Source organism: Rhinoraja longicauda, chromosome 9 (assembly GCF_053455715.1).
Source record: "Rhinoraja longicauda isolate Sanriku21f chromosome 9, sRhiLon1.1, whole genome shotgun sequence".
Taxonomy (NCBI): domain Eukaryota; kingdom Metazoa; phylum Chordata; class Chondrichthyes; order Rajiformes; family Arhynchobatidae; genus Rhinoraja; species Rhinoraja longicauda.
The window spans coordinates 26,454,421-26,477,045 of record NC_135961.1 but is presented as its reverse complement, the minus strand read 5'-3'; the positions used below and the strand labels follow the sequence as shown (position 1 = coordinate 26,477,045).

Sequence of the window (22,625 nt, the reverse complement as noted above, 5' to 3'; positions counted from 1 at the left end):
TAAGATTGTTATTGATGAAATGGCCAAGTTCCAAGAATCACCCTAGGGGTATTTTGTTACAAACTATAATAGGTTCATAGAACCCTCCGTAATCTTAAATCCTTGGAGCAAAAAGGATTCTGGAACTTAAACAAATAAAGTTTATTAAATAACAGAGACATTAAGAACTGCATTTATTGAAGAAAATGTGTTTCTTCAGAACTTGGAAATGTGAGATTAATAAAGATAGTAAATTATTTAGGAATGTATTTACACAACTATTTAATATTGATATACAGTACATCATTGCTAAAGTAGTGCACATTTAGAACTGAAAATCCAGTCACAATTCCTCAAAGAATGAATTTCACATTAGTCCTGCTTGACTTTAAATTAAGGTTATATCCAATGCATTGTTAAACTAGATTTGTTTAAAGTGTACTTATCCTTGAAATTGATAACAATTAATCTAAGTATGTTTGCAGTAAAAATGCTGTTTCTGCGAGATTCCAATTTAAATGCTAAACAAATAGTTAAGTGCACACATGCAGGTTAAAATGTGACAACTCCTCTTTCAGGCAACAACATTCAAGTTTCAGCTATGCAGTGTAAACAAGATAATTCTTGGCTGTTAGTGGAGCTATTGAGTGAAGGTAATCTTAAATCGCAAAAACAAAGAGAACTAAATGAACTCTTCAGCGAAAATCTTAGCAGGTCAGAAAATCTCAGCAATCTCAGAAAATACTGCAGGTCAGGCAGAATAGCTGGAGAAACAGAGATAATGTTTCAGATTGATGTCTTTTCACCAGAAACTTTAATTATATTTCTCTCTTTACAAATGCTGCCCAACCTGCAGAATATGCCCAGCATTTTCAATTTTTATTTCAGATTTTCAACATCTGTTTTGTTTTTAGACAAATTAGTTTGTCAGAAAATACTTCCCTTTGCAAGAGAGTGGAATGCATGGAATAGCCTACAGTAAAAACCGCTACAGTGTATTGATTAAGTACTTAAAAGAGGGCTGTATAGTATATCTTCAAAAAAAAGACACAAAGTGCTGGAGTAACTCAGCAGGTAATGCAGCATCTCTGGAGGACATAAATAGGCAAATGTTTCGGATGGGGACCTTTATTCAGATTCTTTTTTCTTTAAGTATTTATCTTGTGTTGAAATTTATGAAGCTGATCATGTTTCAGAACTTAATTTAATAAGCATGCATTTTTTTTTTATGAGGTCCCAAGTGAAGGACTGGGTCTTGAGAAACACTGATTATTTGACAATGACGAACCATAATTTTAGTACTAAAAGAGATGAGGGAAGCCAGGAGTTATGTTTAGATGATGGACGAGAATGCTTTGTTGAGATCCAAGGATACAAAAATTGGATTTTAAAATCCCAAGGAATTTATCAATAAAGGAGAATTATGCTGATCTGAGGAACCAAAATGGATGAGATACAGAGAGAAACTGTGCAATGAGTTTCAGTTTTGTACACAGATATCTGTGGGTATTGAGATTGTATTGAGATCCCAAGGACGTTTATTTGTTTAGCTTGAAAACTCAGAGGAGCATAGAAAATGTTGATGGCTAAATATCAAGCTAAAGATAAGAAAATAAAATGATAGAAAATCTATTCCTTGAAATGAATCCTCCATTATTATTAATGGTAAGATAGTTACAACAGTAATTATTCCGAAAGATGTCTTGGCTAGTTACTTTATGGACACCGTTATTATTATCCATTAAGTTAAATGCTTGGAATTTAAAGTTGGTTCAATGTAGGTACTAAGTAGAGTACAATTATTTGAATTCTTACTTAGAAGTACAGTGCACAATTGAACAAATTTCTGGCTCATGTGTTACCATGCTGTAGAATAACCTATCTGATCGCACACTGTATACCAGAGGATTTCTGTAATGACAACAAGGACAACTTGTGATCTGTAACAAATGGAATTTTTCAAGAATAGCATGAGTTTTTTTTTTCTTCCTCTCAAGTTAATTGGACAGGCTGCACTCTTGGGACCAAAAAAGGGAATTCTAAGACACATGTCATATTGAATGTATAAGTTGTGAGGTCATGTTGCAGTTATATAAGATGTTGGTGAGACTACATTTAGAGTATTTAGAGTATTGTGTTCAGTTTATGGCATCATGTTATAGGAAATATATTGTCAAGCTGAAAAGGGTGCAGAGATTTACGAGGTTGTTGCCAGGACTAGAGGGCCTGAGGTATTGGGAGACGTTGAGCAGGCTTGGACTCTATTCCTTGGAGTGCAGGGAGGGGGGGGGGGGGGTGAGGGGTGATCTTATAGAGGTGCACATAATCATGAGAGGAATAGATTGGGTAAATGCAGTTTCTTGCCCACAGCCGGGGAATCGAGAACCAGAAGACATTGGTTTAAGGTGAGGGGGGAAAAGATTTAATAGGAACTTGTAGGGTAACTTTTTTACACAAAGGTGGGTATATGGAGCAAGCTGCTGGAGGAAGTAGTTGAGGCAGGTACTATCGCAACTTTTAAGAAACATTTAGGCAGGTACATGGATAGATTTTAGATTTAGTGATACAGCGCAGAAACAGGCCCTTCGGTCCACTGAGTCCGCGCCGACCAGCGATCCCCGCACACTAACACTACCCTACACCCACTAGGGACAATTTTTTTTACATTTGCCCAGCCAAGTAACCTACATACCTGTACGTCTTTGGAGTGTGGGAGGAAACCGAAGATCTCGGAGAAAACCCCCACGCAGGTCACTGGGAGAACGTACAAACTCCGTACAGACGGCGCCCATAGTCAGGATTGAATCTGAGTCTCCGGCGCTGCATTCGCTGTAAGGCAGCAACTCTACCGCTGTGCCACCGTGCCGCCCTATAGGATAGGTTTAGAGGGATATGGGCCAAACGCAGGCACGTGAGACTAATGTAAATTAGACATATTGGTCAGTGTGGGCAAGTTGGGCCGAAGGATCTGTTTCCACCCTGTATGACTCTAGGAATCAATGTCATTAGAAAGCACAGGGCACATAGTCAGTATGTGTTCACCTTTCCTGGATTGCACTGCATTAGAGAAAAAAATACGACTGGCAGGATGCGTCTAACAGCAAGATCCAGAATACATTATGCTGAGCTTTGTATAATTCATTAGAAAACTATTCTGCTTCAATTCCATCATTGTTTTCAATTTGGTTTCTATCCCGTTACCTTAATACTTTCTATGAAATAATATTGAAGAAACGGGAGTTAAAAATATTTTTTTACAATGGAAAATATATTTACTATATAGAATTTAAAAAAATGCTTGGACATATTTATAAATACAACTTACTACAGTGCAATGTGGGTGTAAGTTATAGTATATCTTTTGACATGCTACCTTGATATTTCTGGTCAATCCTTCATTTTATACTCAAGGGGTTGACACTGGTAAAAAAAAAATGGACAGACCTTGGGCCAATATTTCTTTTTGAAAAAAAAAAGGTGCATTTGCTGAAAGTTTGACATAAAAATAAAAAATACTGGAGCCCCTCAGCAGGTTAGGCAACATCTATAGAAAGAAAAGAGTTGACATTTCAGCTCTGGAACCATTCGTAACAAGCTGCCTAATCAGCTCTGTTTTTATTTCCCATATTTGGTAATTCACTGTTGGGTTTAAGGCCTTTAGACACAATAATCAAGGGGCTTATCCTGTTCCTCTACCTGAATGTGTAAGATGGGAGCATATGTATAATACTCGTGTAACATTAGCTCTAGTACGGCAGAGTACTACTGTGTCTTTTGAAAGAGAAATCACCACAATAAATTAGTAACAGTAGCCAGGAAAAAAGATTATATCTATAAAGTTTATAAAGCTGATTACAAAGAGTAAACATAACATCATGCAGAGCACATTACAATGTCAAATAGCTTGTGTGCCAGAAAGGGAATTCTGATTGGTTGACGTACTGTTGGCTTCGAGGAGCTGAGGGAAGGTGGGTGATGCAATAAAAAAGGAACAAGCTAAAGACAAGGGTAAACAGGACTGAAGCAGAGCCTAGAAGTTTTTCTGGATTGTCTTGGGGAAGGGATTAAGTAGCAGTTAGCTGGAAGGATGGTCTCGCGCTCAATGACATTTACAGTCTGCTCCATTGCTGACTGTGAAGACACAAGGTACGGGGTATATGTGATTGAGGATGGAGGTTTGTGGAGAAAATAGCGCTTTTTTTCGAAGGGGAGTAGGTTGTTTTTGCGCTGTATAGGGGATCTTGATGTGGTCTAGCTAGACCTGGTGCATAAACCAGCTGTATGCCAGATATGATAGATTTGAAGGGACAAAGATGCCTTATACAATAGGAAACATAATTGACCACTCGAAAAGGGAACAAATACATTAAAAGTGGAGATGAAGGACAGGTTGACTAAAATAACATTGTGAAGTACCTTGCAAACATATTAATTCTCATATTTTGAAGTTTGGTGCAACATCACAATCTGCAACTTTTATATGTCACTTAAAATTACACAATCCAATTATCATTTAACTAACCTTTCACCCTGATTTTATTTGATATTAAATAGAAAGTATTTCAGAGAAAACAAAATTGGGAACATACCCATTTTTGAACACTGTTAAAATTATAGATGGTGGTTGAAAATGATCAAAATATATGAAAAAAAGTAAAATCAAGATGTTTATTTGTTGCAGTGCATTATTCAACATAACAAATGGAACATTGAAAAGGATGCAATTGATGGAAGGCATACTTCCACATATTCCTTAGGCCATACTTCACATCTTTAAATACTAGCTACCAAATGACAGTAGAGTCTTCAGTATGGGGACAGTTGTGAGCCTCAACAAAGTGCAAGGAAAGACTGGAGAAGCTTAAGGAATTCAGGTGGTAGACAAAAAGTGTCCCTGTACAGCAGTTTATTGTGATACATGAAAGCGATCTACAGCATTGTTTCAATATAACAGTAAGATTAAGCAAATGAACAGTTTTAATATCAGGAAGATTTTCTTCATGCAGAGTGAGTAACATGGAAAAATGTTTAGGTAGAGCAGCAGTGGAAATAAATCTTAGAAGTATTTAAGAAATTAATGGATGCTGTGCTGGAGGAATTTTAGGACCTCCCTTAAAGGATAAGGTAAAAAGCATTTATTTCATGGCTTGCAACATCGACAGAAACCATGCTTTAGATTGCCTTATCTATTCAAATTTTGCTAGTACCTTTGTGCAGGAAATTGAAATATATTTGTAGAGTCATCCAGCTTGGAAACAGGACCTTAGGCCTATCAGGTCCATGTACCCGCTTACACTCATGCCATATTGTTCTTCTCGCATGCCCATCAATTCCTCTCAGATTCTACCACAGCCACACATTAGGGGCAATTTATAGTGCCCAATTGACCTACTAAACTGCTTTTTTTTCGGCATGTGGGAGGAAACCACATAACGCAGAGGAAATGTATGCAGTGACAGAAAGAACATACAAACTTTACACAGACAGCATCGAAGATCAGGATGGAACCTGGGTCATTGGAGCTGTGAGGTTGCAGCTCTGCACATTGGACCATTGGCTAACCCTGTTGGTATTGCCTTCCATATTTCCTATTTCTTATGAAAGAACCATATGCAAGAGGGGAGCGATGTTACACAAATTCAATTTTTTGCTTATTATTAAACAAAGATATACTTTATGGCGAGAGATGACAATGCAAACACTTTAAAATATTATTTGAATGGTCATAAGATAAAAATAAATCTGTAAAAAAGATAGCAAGTGGTTATTTGACTACACAGAAACTGTTACTTTTGGTTTAAATAACTTGACCACCAAAAAGCAACAAAAGTCATTTAATATATCTATTAAAAAACTATAATAAATAATATCAATTTTAATCTTAATAACACTTAATAACTGTTAAAGTTGAGCAATCCCTTAATTACTTTAACAGTGAATGTAACTGTTGCTCAGTGGTCATATGCACAGCTAGGCACTTGGTTAGGCCGCCATCCATCCATGAGGACAAAAGCCTTTAATAGAAAAAAGACAATATTGCTTTGTTGTTCAAATGCTTGTACACTGAAGGAAATACAAGGCCTAATACAATGTTGTTAATTAAATCTTCAGATGCAGCTACATTTTGCGCAAAAAAAACTTTAAAATGTTTTCTCGATGCAGCTAAAGATGATTTTAGTCTACTTTTGTACAGATAATATCAATAGGTTCATTACTATCATCATTATAACAAAGTCGGTCCTTTGGTTGGCCTGGTGTGTGAAAGTAATGATTGACTTCCCATGTCCTTTAATTTTTGCCCTGCCGTCTGGACAGAAAGCGAAGATGGAAGTGACATGTGTGGAACAATTCCTTTCTGGGATTGGAAACTATTGATGTAACTGGCTATGAGCAAAGTCATTTCTAGGATCTGTAAAAATAAAGATAAATATTGATGAGTCTAAGTTGATGACAACATTTACTTTCTCAATGAATAATACTGTCCAGCTATAACCTTCCAAGTGTTAGCACCAAAGCAAACTGCCTTTATTTCTCAGAGTGTGGATACAAGGAACAGCAGATGCTGGTCTACAAACAAAAGACACAAAGTGATGGAGTAACTCAGTGGTTCACAGCATCTCTGGAGAACATGTTTGAAGGAGAACACATGGGGTCTGACGAAGGTTACCAACTGGAACGTCGCCTATGCATGTTCTCCATCTGCTGCCTGATCCACCGAGTTACAGCACTTTGTGTCTTTGTCTGCTTTTATTTCTAATATTGATTTAACTATCCTAAACATCCTAACAATCCGATTAATATGTCCCTGTGCGCATCAGCCTACCTATTGCAAACAGTGGATTTAAAAAAAATCCCAGGAACAGTTAGTGTGGTACAATGTGGGGAAAATTATTTAGTTTAGTTTAAAAAGCGCCGTCTGTACGAAGTTTGTACGTTCTCCCCGTGACCTGCGTGGGTTTTCTCCGAGATCTTCGGTTTCCTCCCACACTCCAAAGATGTACAGGTTTGTAGGTTAATTGACTGGGTAAATGTAAAAATTGTCCCTAGTGTGTGTAGGATAGTGTTAATGTGCGGGGATCGCTGGGCGGCGCGGACGCGCTGTATCTCTAAATCTAAAAATCTAAAAATACAGCGTTGAAACAGGCCCTTCAGCCCATGGAGTTCACGTGACCATTGATCACCTTATGAGTTTCATGTCGCAACCACTTCCTATGTAGTAGGGGCAAATGCATAGTGTCCAATTAATCTACAAGCCTGAACATTTTTGGCATGTTGGGGGCAACAACCAGTGCAGCCAGAGGAAACCAATGGTGTCAAAGAGTGAAGATGCAAACTCCACACAGACAGCACCCGAGATCAGGATCAAACCTGTGTCTCTGGCGCTGTGAAGCAGCACCTCTGCCAGTCATGCCACTGTGCTGACCTTGTGCATCACGTGTCTGTCTCACATCATGACATTCAATGTGTGTCTATATAGTGGGGGGGGGGGGGGGAGACAAATTGGAAATATAAGGATGGAGTTAAAGGGAAAGAGAGTACTGGAAAAGTTAAGAAAGACACCAGAATTAACAGGACAGAAAGCTCACGAAGGGATAGGAGTGAATGGCCAAGTGAAATAGGAATCGATGTGAAAGGTGAGGAATGGATTAAATATGAATGCGCAAAGTATAAGAAGTAAAGTGGATGAACTTGAGGTTCAGTTAGCTCAGTTAGAGATTGGTAGATACGACATTGTGGGGATTACAGAGACATGGCTGTGGGAGGATCGGGACAGGGAACTGAATATTCGGGATTATACGTCCTATGGAAAGGACAGGTAGGTGGGCAGAGAAGGTGGGGTAGCTCTGTTGGTGAGGGATGAAATTCAGTCCCTTGCGAGGGGTGACGAAGGGACTGATGATGTAGAGTTGCTGTGGATAGAATTGAGGATTTGTGAAGGTAAGAAGACACTAATGGGAGTTATCTACAGCCCCCCAAACAGGAGGCCATTTAAAACTGAGAAGAGAAAAAACCTTTTCACCCAGAGAGTTGTGAAATTGTGGAATTCTCTGCCACAGAAGGCACTGGAGGCCAATTCACTGGATGAATTTAAAAGAGAGTTAGAGCTCTAGGAGCATGTGGAATCAAGGGATATGGAGAGAGGGCAGGCACTGGTTACTGATTGTGGATGATCAGCCATGATCACAATGAATGGCGGTGCTGGCTTGAAGGGCCAAATGGGCTCCTCCTGTACCTATTTTCTATGTTTCTATGTAAATATGGAGAAGATGACCGACTCCGTAACCACCCTACCCACCCTGAGATGTATGAATGTTGTGCTGGAGACCCCAGTGGAAGAAGTGGAAAGCAGTTCAAGCCAGCAACTTACTACTGAAAGGCCAAAAAGTGCTAGAGTAACTCAGAAGGTCAGGCAGCATCTCTGGAGAACATGGATAAGTGGCGTTTTGGGTCGAGACCCTTCTTCAGACTTTGTGTCCTTTTCTGTATTAACCAGCCTATGCAGTTCATTGTTTCTACAATTTACTATCAAATCAGTCCATTCTCAATCATTAAAATGATGGAAAGCAGATGGAGGGTCTCTATTGAAGCAGATAGTAGTTCTGGACTGCTCTCTAGTTGTGGCAGGGTGGTTCAGTTGCCTAATAGCAGCTGGGAAGAAACTCAACCTGAATCTGGTGGTGTGCATTTTCACACTTCTGTACCTTTTGCCCGATGGTGTGCTTTCTTGGCCACTGCTTCAATATTTCACCTCACATGGGGGTAGCATGGGCTACCCATGGCTAACCCTCGTACCCTGTCACACACTTTGGGTTATATTTGTCAAGTTAATGGTGCTGAGTAAATGTAAATTGTTTTGATAGATTCAAATGTTTTTCAAATTAATATAAGATGGATGATTTATTTATTACTACAGCACATTAGTTGTGCACAAACATCAGTGGGTTCCTGTACAGTTGGCTTGAAAATTTAATACACAAACCTTTAGTTTTGACAAGGCAAACATGAGCTTTTGCATTGGTTTGTCTTTTGTACAAGCACCTTCTGCTGGCTTTCCAACTATAAGCATAAAGTCATCACCACAGCCACCAAAGGTCATGATATTCTTGTATATATACGTTGTTATCAAGCGCTGCGGAAAGAAAAAGATGCAATGAATGTAACAATTAGATATTTTTCATCTTTCAATTGTTGCATTTGTCTCAAAAAAGAAATGGCAATTACCATTCTCATATATGTTCAAGGGCCTATCCAAAACTATGGGCAAGGAGGAGGTTGCAGCGTTCTTGTTTTGAAAGCCTGAATCTGACCTGATCTGCTGCTTTGCAATTTCCCACAGAAAACCTACCTGCAGAGGGATGAATCATGGGGGGGTGGGGGGGGGTGATGAGAAGGTCGGAGTTGTCCTACCAGGGGAAGGCTGGCAGCAGCAAGGACAAAAGGACACAATGTGCTGGATTAATTCAGCAGGTCAGGCAGCATCTCTGGTGAATATAGACAATAGGTGCAGGAGGAGGCCATTCGGCCCTTCGAGCCAGCACCACCATTCAATGTGATCATGGCTGATCATTCTCAATCAGTACCTCGTTCCTGCCTTCTCCCCATACCCCCTGACTCCACTATCCTTAAGAGCTCTATCTATCCAGAACATAGACAAGTGACGTTTCTGGTCGAGACAGTAGTGGTCTCGATCCAAAATGTCACCTGTCCATGGTCAATGACCTGACAATACTGGAGAGGGACGCTGCAAAGATATTGGGGCTGGAAGCCGAGGGGTTGAATGGAATGTTTTGGGGAGCAGTGGTTCCAACTTCCTTGATGAACTCAGTCTGAAATATATAATTTGGATTTCTTGATTCATTTTAAAGACGTTAAATTTCTAAATTTTGATTGTATTTAATGATGGCAAAGTTTAGTGATGGCAAATTCATTGACAGCAAATCAGGTCATTGCTAAATGATATATATTTTGTTTTATCTTGAAAATGTGGGTTAGTCCTATTAGAGAAGCAGTGAAAGTAACACCTTCAGTTACATTGTGGTTTTGCAGACCATTCCCCAACACTCTTCCTGAGCTATTGAATGACATATTTACTGTTTGAAATTCTTACTGTAGATGTCGAGGTTTATGGGGTCTAAATTCTTCTAGGTATTGTGGGTTTGTTTTATGTGCTAAGTGAATGAATTTTATCTAAAATCTATCTGACCGCAGTTAACATATTTCCATGGTCAGGATCCAGGTCTACTCTGCATGTGATATCCGCACATGTGGAGCCCATTGGACATGTAGTGATGTAAATTGTGTATGCGCATTCTAGGTCTGTAAGTGGAGTAATCTATCATAATTGGAGAGTGAGGCCTGCTTTGGCAATCTATAAAGCCAATCATGCACACCTGGTGAGGGGCCACAGAGACCATTATGTCTATCCCCTTGCCAGTAGATTTTCTGTTATATTTTCCTTTATGTTCGCACAAACCCTCCCCCCCCCATGTCTTTGAACTTTCCCATTGCATCATAGATACTATTCTCGCTGTGCTAGCCCTCATGCCAAACTAGATTAATTGCAAGTACAACCCTCGTTCTTATCCCTTGTGCTGCCTTTTTCCCCTGATGTCGCCAACTGACCATCACTCCAGACCCAATACTGGAACCTTATGTCTCTCTTCAAATTCCATCGTCAACTTTTCTCTTCTGTGCAAAATGTCATCAACCCTGAAAATCTTTGCCCTTACTCCTAGTTCCTCATAATCTCTGCCACCTGTTAGAGATTCAGAATCATACAACACCGAAACAGGCCGTTTGGCCCACTGTACCCAGGCACCCATTGCAGCCAACAATGCTAATCCTATTTACTTGCATTAGGGTTATAACTTTCCATGCCCCAAATGATAGTCCAGACACTTCTTAAATGTGTATGCCATGTGTATGGAGAATATTTCTAAAATGTACTACCTTAATGCAAGATGAAAAGCCCATTGTTGTTGAACAGCATCATTCTGCCTGTTTAAGCAGTGACAAATTAGTAATCTTAATATGCGAGGGTGATCAGGCTTACCATTGAGTTGTATTCCAGTATACTAATGCCATTCTCATTCACAGCCAACCACACTGGTGCAGGATCAGATAGTGGTGGAATGATAGGCTGCGTAATAACAGAAATAAAATTCAAGTTATAATATATATTTACAGTTAGAAAATGTTGATAAAAATAAATTAGCAATTAATTGATTCTTTTGAATAATAATTTGATTGGTAAGATATGTTTGAATAATAAGAAAATTCAATATTTTCATACCTTCCCATTTAAAGGAAAAGTAACAATAAATATGTGCCACCAAAATGTAGTCATGCAATTCATGGGCCAATGTTTCTGTCATAATTCTGAAAGAAACCTGGTTCATATCTCCCAAAATTAAAAGGGAGGATTGTAAGAGATTGTTCTCATGGTTCTTAAGTGCTTGTCTATGGCCATCTACTATGTTTCAGTGGCAATGATTCCACCTTCACTACATTTGCACAGAAACCTTTTGATGTTTAGCATTTCCTGCTCAGTGTGTATCTCAAATAGGGAACCAGCAAGTATGTAGGTTACTGATATCTTATCTCATCTGCTCCTTAATCATAGGAGGTATGGATAAAGGTAAAGCAATGCTGAATATATTTATGACCCAGTACTTAGGTGATGCTTCAACACAATACACTGTTATCGTGGCTCAAAATCTTCAGTCAAAGGCAAGCTGCCATTAATCATGGCTGATCTTCAAAAAGATAATGTAATAACAAGGAACTGCAGATGCTGGTTTATACAAAAGATAGACATAAAATGCCAGAGTAACTCAACAGGCCATGCAGCATTCCTGGGGAAAATGGATAGGTCAGGACCCTTTTTCAGACTGAAACATCATCTATCCATTTTCCCCAGCGATACTGCCTGATCTGCTGAGTTACTTTAGGAGTCTACAAAAAGACCATATTTTACCCTTCCTCAGTCTGAAGAAGGGTCTCAATCTGAAACGTCACCTATCCATGTTCTCCAGAGATGCTGCCTGACCCACTGAGTTACTCCAGCACTTTGTGAAATTTTGTGTAAGCCAGCATCTACAGTTCCATGTTTCCACGTTTCCTCATACATTACCCCAGCAGAAACTTGTTCCTATTACTTAGCCTCACAACATAGGAAGCTATTTGGCCCAATGAGCCTATGTCTGCACACAGACTTCCACATCAGTTCCATTCCTCACTTATTTTCCGTTATCTATTCTCTCACATTTGGCCATCTTCCTTCCCCCTGATGATCCTGCCACCCAGTTACACTGAGGTAGTTTACTGTTGCCAATTAACCTACCAACACATGGCCGCAGCAGAATATGCAAACTCCACACAGACAGCACCCAGGACCAGAATTGACTTGGGCAGCTGGTGCTGTCGGGGAGCTTCACAATCATTGTGTCATTGTGCTGTCTGCTGAAAGTCAGAGTAACTATCATCAATGAGGCCATGCCTGGCAGATGACCCTTCTGCAAGGTAAATGGCAGAACAAGCCTAATCATCGGCTGACACACCTCTGAGCTCCGATGACTGTCTAAAATGTTTCTGACATTGCAGAATCAAGAACAATTAAAACACTTTTCAAACTTTAAAAAAATTAAACATTTTAAAGGATCTAAAAAATATTAAAACTAACCCTTGGCCTTTTGCCCTTCCCTTCCTACTATTAAAAAATAAGTAAACCAAAGCATAAAGACATTTAAATAAACTCAAACATTTAAAGGGCCTAATAGTACTAAAACTAACCCATTGTCTTTTGCCTATCCCCTCCAATGATACTAATGGAGAAGAACTTGCTGCATTACATTTGACCTGGGGTGGGTTATTTGAGTGGGTTCCCTTATGTTGCGTGATGGGGACTCCACCAGCATCCAGTGTTGAAGGACAGTTAAAGGAGATAGCAGTGTGCTGCAGTGAGACAGCGTCCATGTTCCTGCATACAAGAACGTATCTGTGCTTCTGTGGGAAAGGCTAGCAGAAACTCATCCAACCATCATCATTTCTGTGCAAAGTCTGGACCACAACCATTACACCACTTTTATATATCCTTTAAGATGGCAGATCAGAAGGAAATTCACCAGAAGAATCAAAGCTGCAAGGGAGTAAACAAAATAATACCTTTGAAGCAAATAGCTTTCCTCCAAAGAAAGGCCATTTCTTAGTTACAGCAAAGTAAATGCGTACACAGTCAGCAGTGGCACGACCTCGCAGAGCCATCCATTTCATAGAGAGCCGCTGATGTAATTGTCTGAAGTAAACACAACAGTAATGAAAAATAGCACCTTCTACTGCATGTGAATACTCAAACTATATTTTGAACAATATTTGTTTTGCAATGTTACCTGTAAAAGTCTTGATTATAATTGAGCACTCAAAATTAGTAAAATATAATTGCATTCCAAAATAATATAATTGCACACTCAATAAAATAATACATGTCCACCACCGATTTTCCAGCAACTGGTGACCAGCACCTCATCTGGACTTGGCGCCGATCGTTGGGACCCTGCGGCCGGGGCTCCTGATAGGCCGGAGCTGGCAGATCCATTCCCATAGCCGATTTTGGGGCCATTATCTTGGCTCCCCGGCTGGCTATTCCGGTACCGTTACATTTCTCTCGGAGGCCATGACCTCAGTTGGTCCAGCAATATGGTTAATCCAGAAAGGCTCTGCAACCAGGGATGCCGGAAAATCGGTGGTGGACCTATAGTTGCATTAACTATTGGAACACACCCTGAAATGAACAGTAGAAATTGCTTAAAACAGACACAAAATACTGGAGTAACAGTGAGACAGGCTGCATCTCTGGAGAGAGGGAATGGGTGATGTTTTGGGTTGAGACCCTTTGACCCGAAATGTCACCCATTCCTTCTCTCCAGAGATGCTGCCTGTCCTGCTGAGTTACTCCAGCATTTTGTGTTTATTTGCAGTTCCTTCCTACACATTAGAAATTACCTTGCTTGGCACTCAGTATTTGCCCTGAATGGCTCCATACTTACTTGAGCTGATCATCTGTACATCCTTGTTTGTACCTTTTTGGATAAAATTTCTCGATCACTTGCTTCAGAGCTTGGTTTGATTTCAATTGCTTGGAGATATGACCGGCTGGAGACGAGAATGGTCGTTCAAAGTCTCCAAAATCCACCTAAAGAAAATGCAGCTTGTAATTATTTTGCCACTATTCTTTCATTCAGGTTAAAATATGGTTCGTAAGAATCAAAGAAATAGGAGCAGGAGTCATCCACCCAGCCCTTCGAGGATCACGAGGAAGTGCCAGATATCTCTACCATACTGTTTTAATTTGTTAAATAATCTTACCTCTAAAGTTGCAATTGCAAATAATATCCACAACTGGATAATTCAGTTGGATACAAGGAACTGCAGATGCTAGTTTAAAAAAAAAAAACAAAGTGCTGGAGTAACACAGCAGGCCAGGCAGCATCTCTGGACAACATGGATAAGCGACATTGTCAGGTTGGGACCATTCTTCAGATTCAAAGGCAACATTTCTGGTCAGGACCCTTCTTCAGACTGATAGGTAACATTTCAGGATTGGGACCTTTCTTGAAATTTGCTGGGTGACGTTTTGGGTCGGGACCCTTCTTCAGAATTAATAGAAATCTGAAGAAGGGTTCCGACCCAAAATGTTACCTATCCATGTTCTCCAGAGATGCTGCCTGAGCCGCAGAGTTACTCCAGCACTTTGTGTCGTTTTGGGGGAAATTTAGTTGATTAGCAGTGGTACCGTAAGCCAAACAGCCAATTTGGTCAACATATGGCAATCTGAACAGTTGCTACAGTGGACAGTGCAATCCTCCATCTGAACTGGGTTAAACAATGAATGTGAAAGATGATATTCTGATATTCCAGTGCCTCCTCCGGTTTTACTCTCTGTCCAAAGCTTGTTGGGGAAGGGCCATGTTTGAAGGCACTGTTGCTTCTGTACACTGCCGGGCTGGGCTCTATGTAACAGCCAATCAAGTACTTAATGGATGGATTATTTAAGGAAGAAGCATGAATGTAATTGTTATATTATATGAGAATGTATTGACTTGATGGTTCAATGAATGTAGAGAAAGACATGCCCCTATTGTACAAGAAGGGTCCTGACCTGAAACACTGCTCATCCATTCCCTCCCCAGATAGTGCCTGAACCACTAAATTCTTCCAGCACATCGTGTTTTTCTCCCTTTGAACACATGCTGTATATTATCAGTACAACATATATATTTTTTAAGAAGTCAAGAAATAAAACAAAAATTATTGAGTGCATTGCAACCAATTGATGCTTGCTGGAAACATTTTCATGGGTTCAGCACGACAGTTCTTAAGATTAAATAGTTTCTTGGCATTCATTCTTTTGGATTACAAAATTAATTGTGTAATTGTGATGCTTTGAGGAGCTGCTGGTTGTATAACCCCGACACGTTTTTAATTTGGGAAGGAGCAAGTTCTGTTATATAGCCACACAGATCTTTTCTTGCCCATTTGTATGGAAACATCGTCCAACTGTGGTTTTACCGGCTGAACAATGTTAAACTTCCATGAGAAAACATTATAATTTGTGGTCTTGGGAAGCTTTTTGTAATATCTGTAGGAAAATAACTGCAGATGCTGCTACAAATTGGTAACACAAAATGCTGGAGTAACTCAGCAGGTCAGGCAGCATCTCTGGAGAGAAGGAATAGGTGACGTTTCGGGTCAAGACCCTTCTTCAGACTGATGTCAGGGGGGGCGGGACAAAGAAAGGATATAGGTGGAGACAGGAAGACAGTGGAAGAACTGGGAAGGGGGAGGGGAAGAGAGAGACAGAGGAACTATCTAAAGTTAGAAAAGTCAATGTTCATACCGCTGGGCGGTAAGCTGCCCAAGCGAAATATGAGGTGCTGTTCCTCCAATTTGTGGTGGGCCCCACTATGTCCATGACAGAAAGGTCAGACTGGGTGTGGGAGGGGGATTTGAAGTGCTCAGCCACCGGGAGATCTGGTTGGTTAAGGCGCACTGAGCGAATGTGTTGAGCGAAACGATCGCCGAGTCTGCGTTTGGTCTCGCTGATGTACTCCCATTTCCAATCCCAGTCTGACCTTTCTGTTATGGGTCTCCTCCAGTGTCATAGTGAGGCCCACCACAAATTAGAGGCACAGCACCTCATATTTCGCTTGGGCAGCTAACAGCCCAGCGGTATGAACGTTGACTTCTCCAACTTTAGATAGTTCCTCTGTCCCTCTCTTCCCCTCCCCCTTCCCAGTTCTCCCACTGTCTTCCTATCTCCACGTATATCCTTTCTTTGTCCCGCCCCCCCCGACATCAGTCTGAAGAAGGGTCTCGACCCGAAACGTCACCCATTCCTTCTCTCCAGAGATGCTGCCTGACCCGCTGAGTTACTCCAGCATTTTGTGATACCTTCTTTTGTAATATCTGGTCATTTGAGATCTATGAATGAAGCTGCCTGAAGAGGGTCAATAACTGAGTAGAAAGGAACTGCTGATGCTGGTTAATAACAAAGATAGACACAAAAGTGTTGGAGTAACTCAGCGGAACTGAGTCACCCATCCTTTTTTCTCCAGAGATGCTGCCTGACCCACTGAGTTACTCCAGCAGCTTGTGTCTATATTCAAAAATCAATAACTCATCAAAAACAGCGAAGGAAGACCCATAAAAAGAAAGTTTGTTTAAATATTTTTATTTTGGAATTAAATATTTGCTCCTCCACTTTGCCAATGTAGATATTTATTTTACAACGTTGAACTGAGATGGATTATTTCAACCACAATTGATGAATAGATTTGTGATATTCTTACCTGAGCTAGTAGTGCTGCCATTTCTAATGCAAGCTCTTTGTTTACTGGAAAATGTCCATTTACAATTGCATCATTAGTTTGATACATCAGCAAGAGCTTTTCTCTGTCTGTCTCTCCACGCATTTGTGTTGAGAAATACAGCCTATGAATAACAAATAATGGAGTATTAGCCATTTGGCTTTTCTATCATTGAATCACAGTATCAGGCCGTCCCCACCTCTCTTCCAATTTTCTCACTCCCACTATAATCAGTCTGAAGAAGGGTCCCCACCCGAAATGTCACCTCTCCATGTTCTCCAGGGATGCTGCCTGACCTGCTGAGCTGTTCAGCACTTGTGTCTTTTTTTTTTGGTAATTTTAGTCTGCCTGCTTTCAGTATTACCTGTTTTTGTAGGTGAGTCGGACAGTTCGTGTACCCTCAAATTTCCCAGGATGCTGTTCCTTGGAGGCTTGCTCCCATTTACAAATTATATCACAAATCTGAAACAAGACAAGAAATATTCCTGAATTTATTGGTTCAGCAAATTCTTAAATCTAGGTAACATTATAACACCAAGTGCATTAAAATAATACAGCAACACACATAAGTCTGTAAACTCCAAAAAGTAAATCATAAACAGTCTGGAGAAAATTATCCAATTGCCAAAATAGGCAGGAATTTATAAAATGTGGAAAATTCCAACATATAATTTTCTAGATTGAAAAGTAATTTACTTGAAAATTATTATTTATCATAATCATCAATTAATTTGTCTTATTCTTTTCATAATAAAGTTACGGTTAACAAATTAGTAATTAATTAATTGTTCATTTATATAAAGTTTATATAAATGGGCAGGGTCTCAAAGGCTACCAAAGTTAGTGCCCTGACATTGCAAGAGGCCTGAGCCATAGCTGACTTCCCATCAGAGGACTGAAGGTGGGACTCAGGCCAAAGTAGGATTCAAGGGCAGGTGACTGCCTTAGATTTTCGACTGTCCCAGTCGATTCTCCGAGTCCCAAGACCAAAAGACCTCCTGTAGCGTCTCCTGCAGCCGCAGGGACTAGACCAGTGAGGCCTACCACGACCGTCGAGACCGTTAGACTTTAGAGATACAGCACGGAAATAGGCCCTTTGGCCCACCAAGCCCACGCTGACCAGCGATCATCTATAATCTAGCACTCTCCTTACACACTAGATATAAATCACAATTTCCAGAGCCAATTAACCTACAATCCTGTAGGCCTTTGGAGTGTGGGAGCAAACTGGAGCACCCAGAGAAAACCCACACGATCACAGGGAGAACATACAAACTCTGGACAGACCTGCAGCCTTTTGACCGACTCTCCCAGAACCTCCAACTGACTCTCTTCCCAGCTGTTATCAGGCAATTGAACCGTCCTCTCACCAACTAGAGAGGGGTTCTGACCTCCCATCTATCTCATTGGAGATAGACACAAAATGCTGGAGTAACCTAGCGGGACAAGCAGCATCTCTGGAGAGGAGGAATGGATGACATTTCGAGTCAAGACCCTTCTTCAGGAGACTATCTTTATTTGGACTTTACCTTGCACTAAACCTTATACCCTTTATCCTGTATCTGTACACTGTGGTTGGCTTGATTGCAATCATGTCTAGTCTTTTTGCTGACTGCAGCAAAAATGTTTTGACACGCAGCAAAAATGTTTTCATTGTACCTCGTCCATGTGACAATAATAAACTAAAGCATTCCCCTCACTCCAACATTTCTGCTGTCACATTAGGAAGCAAGTTTTGTAAGCTCAAACCCTTTGGCAAACATCAATGGATTTTGCAATGGATTAAGTCTTTCAAATCAAACCCAAATCAGACAACAAAAAAGGAAATTATTTGTAAAATCCATAAATTTTAAAGGATGCTAGCTTTGGGGAGATAGGAAAACACAGGGTGCACAAGCATTTTCAGGTTGTTTATCTTTTTCTCTAGATTATTTATTTTTGATAACTGACAGAGCATTTCAATCCTTGTCTTTTTACAATCAAAGCTGTTACCAAAATTTAAATGCTAGACAAGGTTATTTCAAATACTCTAAGGGTGAGAACAATGTCAAATAGCTTTTTCTTATAGAACATAGACACTGAAAATGCTGCAAACATTAAGCAAGTTCAGGCAGCTTCTGTGGGGAGTTAACATTTCAGATCAGAAACTTCAATAGAACGAGGATAGAGAAAACAAATTAGTTTGTGTTACAGCTTTTTTGAAGTATTAAGCTTTGTTCAATAAAAACTGCACAGGTTAAACATCGTAAGTAAACAGACTAAACAGTTTTGAGCTAAACTACCTTTTCAAGTAATTAGCAGGTTTTAAAATATCCCCTTTGCTGTTCATCTTGCCTTGCTTTTTCCTTATATATTTACCAACCTTTCCCATTAATCCTGATAAGACATAGGATCAGAATTAAGCCATTCGATCAGGGCTGATCTCTTTCCCCTCTCAACCCCATTTTCCTCCCTCCGCCCTGTAACCTTTGACTTTTCAAAAGAGTGTTCTCCAGCCTGATCCAACCAGTTGTGAGGTAAAGTTAGAATTTTTTCCAGATACCGATCAATTTGATCTGTAATACCAGTGTATTTTTAATACACTGTTTTTTAATTGCTAAGATTGTGCACATAATTTGTGTATGGACTTGTGGCCTTCCATCAGTCACCAGACCTCAGTTACGCCAAATGATTACCTTTACATTTCCTTGGAGACAGTGCTCTTGATCATTTCCTGAGGGATCATCTGTGAAAAGAAAGAATCCAGACTGCACAGGCTTCCTCATGCCAGTTTCTTGGTTCAGTGTGTGTAGAAATTCTTCCACTGTGGTGGATGCATCAAATCCAACCACCTGCACATTCAGAACACAACAGGTTTTCAGTCAATGCAGACATTGCAATAAGTTAAAAGTGTAGATAAAAATATGTTTTCAACAAAATCACCATGTCTCATGTTTTTCTGATATATTTATTATCTATATACTAAAACTCTCGTTTGTTCGTTCCTGAACTACAGCCAAAACGGTACACGATAGCGCGACAAATTTAGGCCCACCTTACTCACCATCGTCCGTTTGGTGCTAATGGAAGAAGTTGCTGTTGTGGTCATTATCTGATCCTGTGCCTTGGTTTTGATTGTAACTTTGTTCAAGAAATAATATGCACCTAATACCCACTGCTAATTGTCACACATTCACCATAATTAGTTTTGATTATTTAGAAGAAGAGAACAAATGAGTTTGAAGTTACAACAAGGGTGGGGGATAGATGCATAAGCCAAAGGGAACATCTCCAATGGGGAAAAAAGACAACGTGCTGGAGTAACCCAGTGAGGCTGACAGCATCTCTGGAGAACAAGGATGGGTGACGTTTTGGGTCAGGACCCTCCTTCATGTTCTCCTGAGATGTTGCCTGACCAATTGAGTCACTCCAGCACTTTATGTCTATCTTTTATTAACCACCAGCTGTAGTTCCTTGTGTTTCCGTATCTCTGATGAAGCTAGGCCAAAGTTCCCATGGAGACAAGTTGCAAATGTAATCATCTTGCTGATGGGTTAAAATTAATTCAGTTTTTTTAAGTCAGCTACAAACATTCAGTGCCTTAACTCTTGCTATGTGGCTGTTTAATAAGAAACTAGACCAAGGGAACCCATTGGGCCCAAATCTACCCTGAATTGGTGCAGCACCCTCTCCTCCCCCATCCCCTCTCCCCCCTCTCCTCCCCATCCCCTCTCCCCCCTCCCTCCCTCCTCCTCACCCCCTCTCCCCCCCTCCTCTCCACCCCCCTCCACTCCCTCCCTCCACCCCCCTCCACCTCCCACCCCCCTCCCCTCCCCCTTCCCCTCCACCCCCTGCCCCTCCCCTCCCACTCCATCCCCCTCAGCCCCCTTATCTCTCCTCCCCTCTCCCTCCCCCCCCTCACTCCCTAGGAGATAGATTTAAACTTTAAAATGTGAATAACTTTAAAAATATAGCACCGATTTCAATTAAACTTCTTCCATTAGCACCAAAGGGATGACGATGAGTAAGGTGGGCCTAAAATTGTCATGCAGTCGTGTACCGTTTTGGCTGTAGTTTAGGAACAAACAAACAAACAAACGAGGGTTTTGGTATTTAGATAATATTGCATCCGTTTGTTCTGCCTGCAGCAGGATGCAACAGAACAATTTAGACCCAGTAAATATAGAGGTGTACAAAATCATGAGAGGAATAGATTGGGTAGATGCAAGTAGTCTCTTGCCCAGAGTTGGGGAATCAAGAACCAGAGGACATGAGTTTAAGGAGAGGGGGGAAAGATTTAATAGGAACCTGAGGGGTAACGTTTTCACACTAAGGGTGGTGGGTGTATGGAACCAGCTGCAGGAGAAGGTAGTTGAGACAGGTACCGTATGTTTAAGAAACATATAAGGAACATCTCCGATGGATAAGACAGGTTTAGAGGGATATGGGCCAAACTTAGGCAGGTGGGACTAGTGTAGATGGGACATGTTGATCGGTGTGGGCAAGTTGGCCGAAAAGCCTGTTTCCAAGCTGTATGACTCAAATTACAATTAACAACAATGACAATGCATGAAAAATCATATTGCCAAGTAACGTGCTCACCTGATATGTGCCATTCATGAAATGAACGGGAATGCTGAAGGGTAATGAATGGTGGTATGGATTTCTCAAGAGTATTGACAGGATTTCCATTCTGGAAGGTTTTGATTCACGACTTCCATTTCTCTGAGTTCTTTCCAGTGACCGTTGGCAGTAAATCGCGTATTTTCCAAGTTCAGTCCTGGAATTTGTGAGTGGAGTACAACAAAATCTTACTTGCTATTTTCTTGGCATTGTAAAGTAGAAAATCCACAGTTCAGTATTGTTCAATATCGGCAAGAGTGCCAAACTAAAATTAAAATTAAATTAAAATTGCCTATTATCAGGCAAACGAACCATCCTACCAACGAGAGAGCAGTCCTGAACTACTATCTACCTCATCAGAGACCTTCAGACTATGTTTGATTGGACTTTACTGGACTTTACCTTGCACTAAACATTATTCACGTTATTCCCTTTATCATGAATCTGTACACTGTGGATGGCTCGATTGTAATCATATCCTATCTTTCCACTGACTGGTGAGCACGTTCAAAATCTTTTCACTGTACTTGCATGGTCTCATTATCACGCTACAGAAGACTACAAACTGATGGTTTTCTCACTGTTTTTATGTGGCATCTTGTATACAGTAAATGGCAGGAGCCTTAGGAGCATTGATGTAGTGATTTAGGGGGGGAGGGGGGGAGGGGGAGGGGCCACCAAGCACGACATCCGGAGGCTGCAACGGATCGTTCGCGCAGCTGAGAAGGTTGTTGGCTGCAACCTTCCCCCCATTAACGAACTGTACATTGCAAGGTCCAGGAAGCGAGCGGGCAAGATCATCTCTGACCCCTCTCACCTGGCCACAAACTCTTCGAAGCACTTCCCTCTGGAAGGCGACTCCGGACTGTCAAAGCAGCCACAGCCAGACATAAAAACAGCTTTTTTTCCACGAGTAATAGTTCTACTCAATAACCAAAGTCTGTAGTCTCTTTTTTGTTCTGGTTTATTTTCACCCACATGTTTAGACCGTAATGTTGTATCCTTATTGTTTTGATGTGGTTATGCTTTATTCTTAATTGTTAACTGTATGTTTGTGTTGTCATTTGTGAGGGGTGCACCAAGGCACATTCCTTGTATATGCATACTTGGCAAATAAATAAATAAATACGTTCGTTCGTTCGTCCGTCCGTCCGTCCATTCATTCATTCATTCATTCAT

At 40.6% G+C, this 22,625-nt stretch overlaps 1 protein-coding gene across 3 annotated transcripts in view; it reads right to left on the bottom strand.

Annotated features, from left to right (window-relative positions):
- Nucleotides 1–2,264: 2,264 nt before the first annotated feature.
- The window catches only part of plekhh2 (pleckstrin homology domain containing, family H (with MyTH4 domain) member 2), a 79,983-nt gene continuing 59,622 nt past the window's right edge, over nucleotides 2,265–22,625 (bottom strand). For all 3 annotated transcript variants that reach the window (XM_078404991.1, XM_078404990.1, XM_078404992.1), the window contains 9 exons: nucleotides 21,426–21,603; nucleotides 19,520–19,675; nucleotides 17,209–17,306; nucleotides 16,827–16,968; nucleotides 14,025–14,170; nucleotides 13,144–13,273; nucleotides 11,033–11,119; nucleotides 8,960–9,109; nucleotides 2,265–6,388 (listed from right to left, as the gene is read on the bottom strand). In XM_078404991.1, the coding sequence (XP_078261117.1) occupies nucleotides 6,203–6,388; nucleotides 8,960–9,109; nucleotides 11,033–11,119; nucleotides 13,144–13,273; nucleotides 14,025–14,170; nucleotides 16,827–16,968; nucleotides 17,209–17,306; nucleotides 19,520–19,675; nucleotides 21,426–21,603 (1,273 nt within the window). In that variant the 3' untranslated portion in view covers nucleotides 2,265–6,202. The remainder of the gene's footprint in view (nucleotides 6,389–8,959; nucleotides 9,110–11,032; nucleotides 11,120–13,143; nucleotides 13,274–14,024; nucleotides 14,171–16,826; nucleotides 16,969–17,208; nucleotides 17,307–19,519; nucleotides 19,676–21,425; nucleotides 21,604–22,625) is intronic.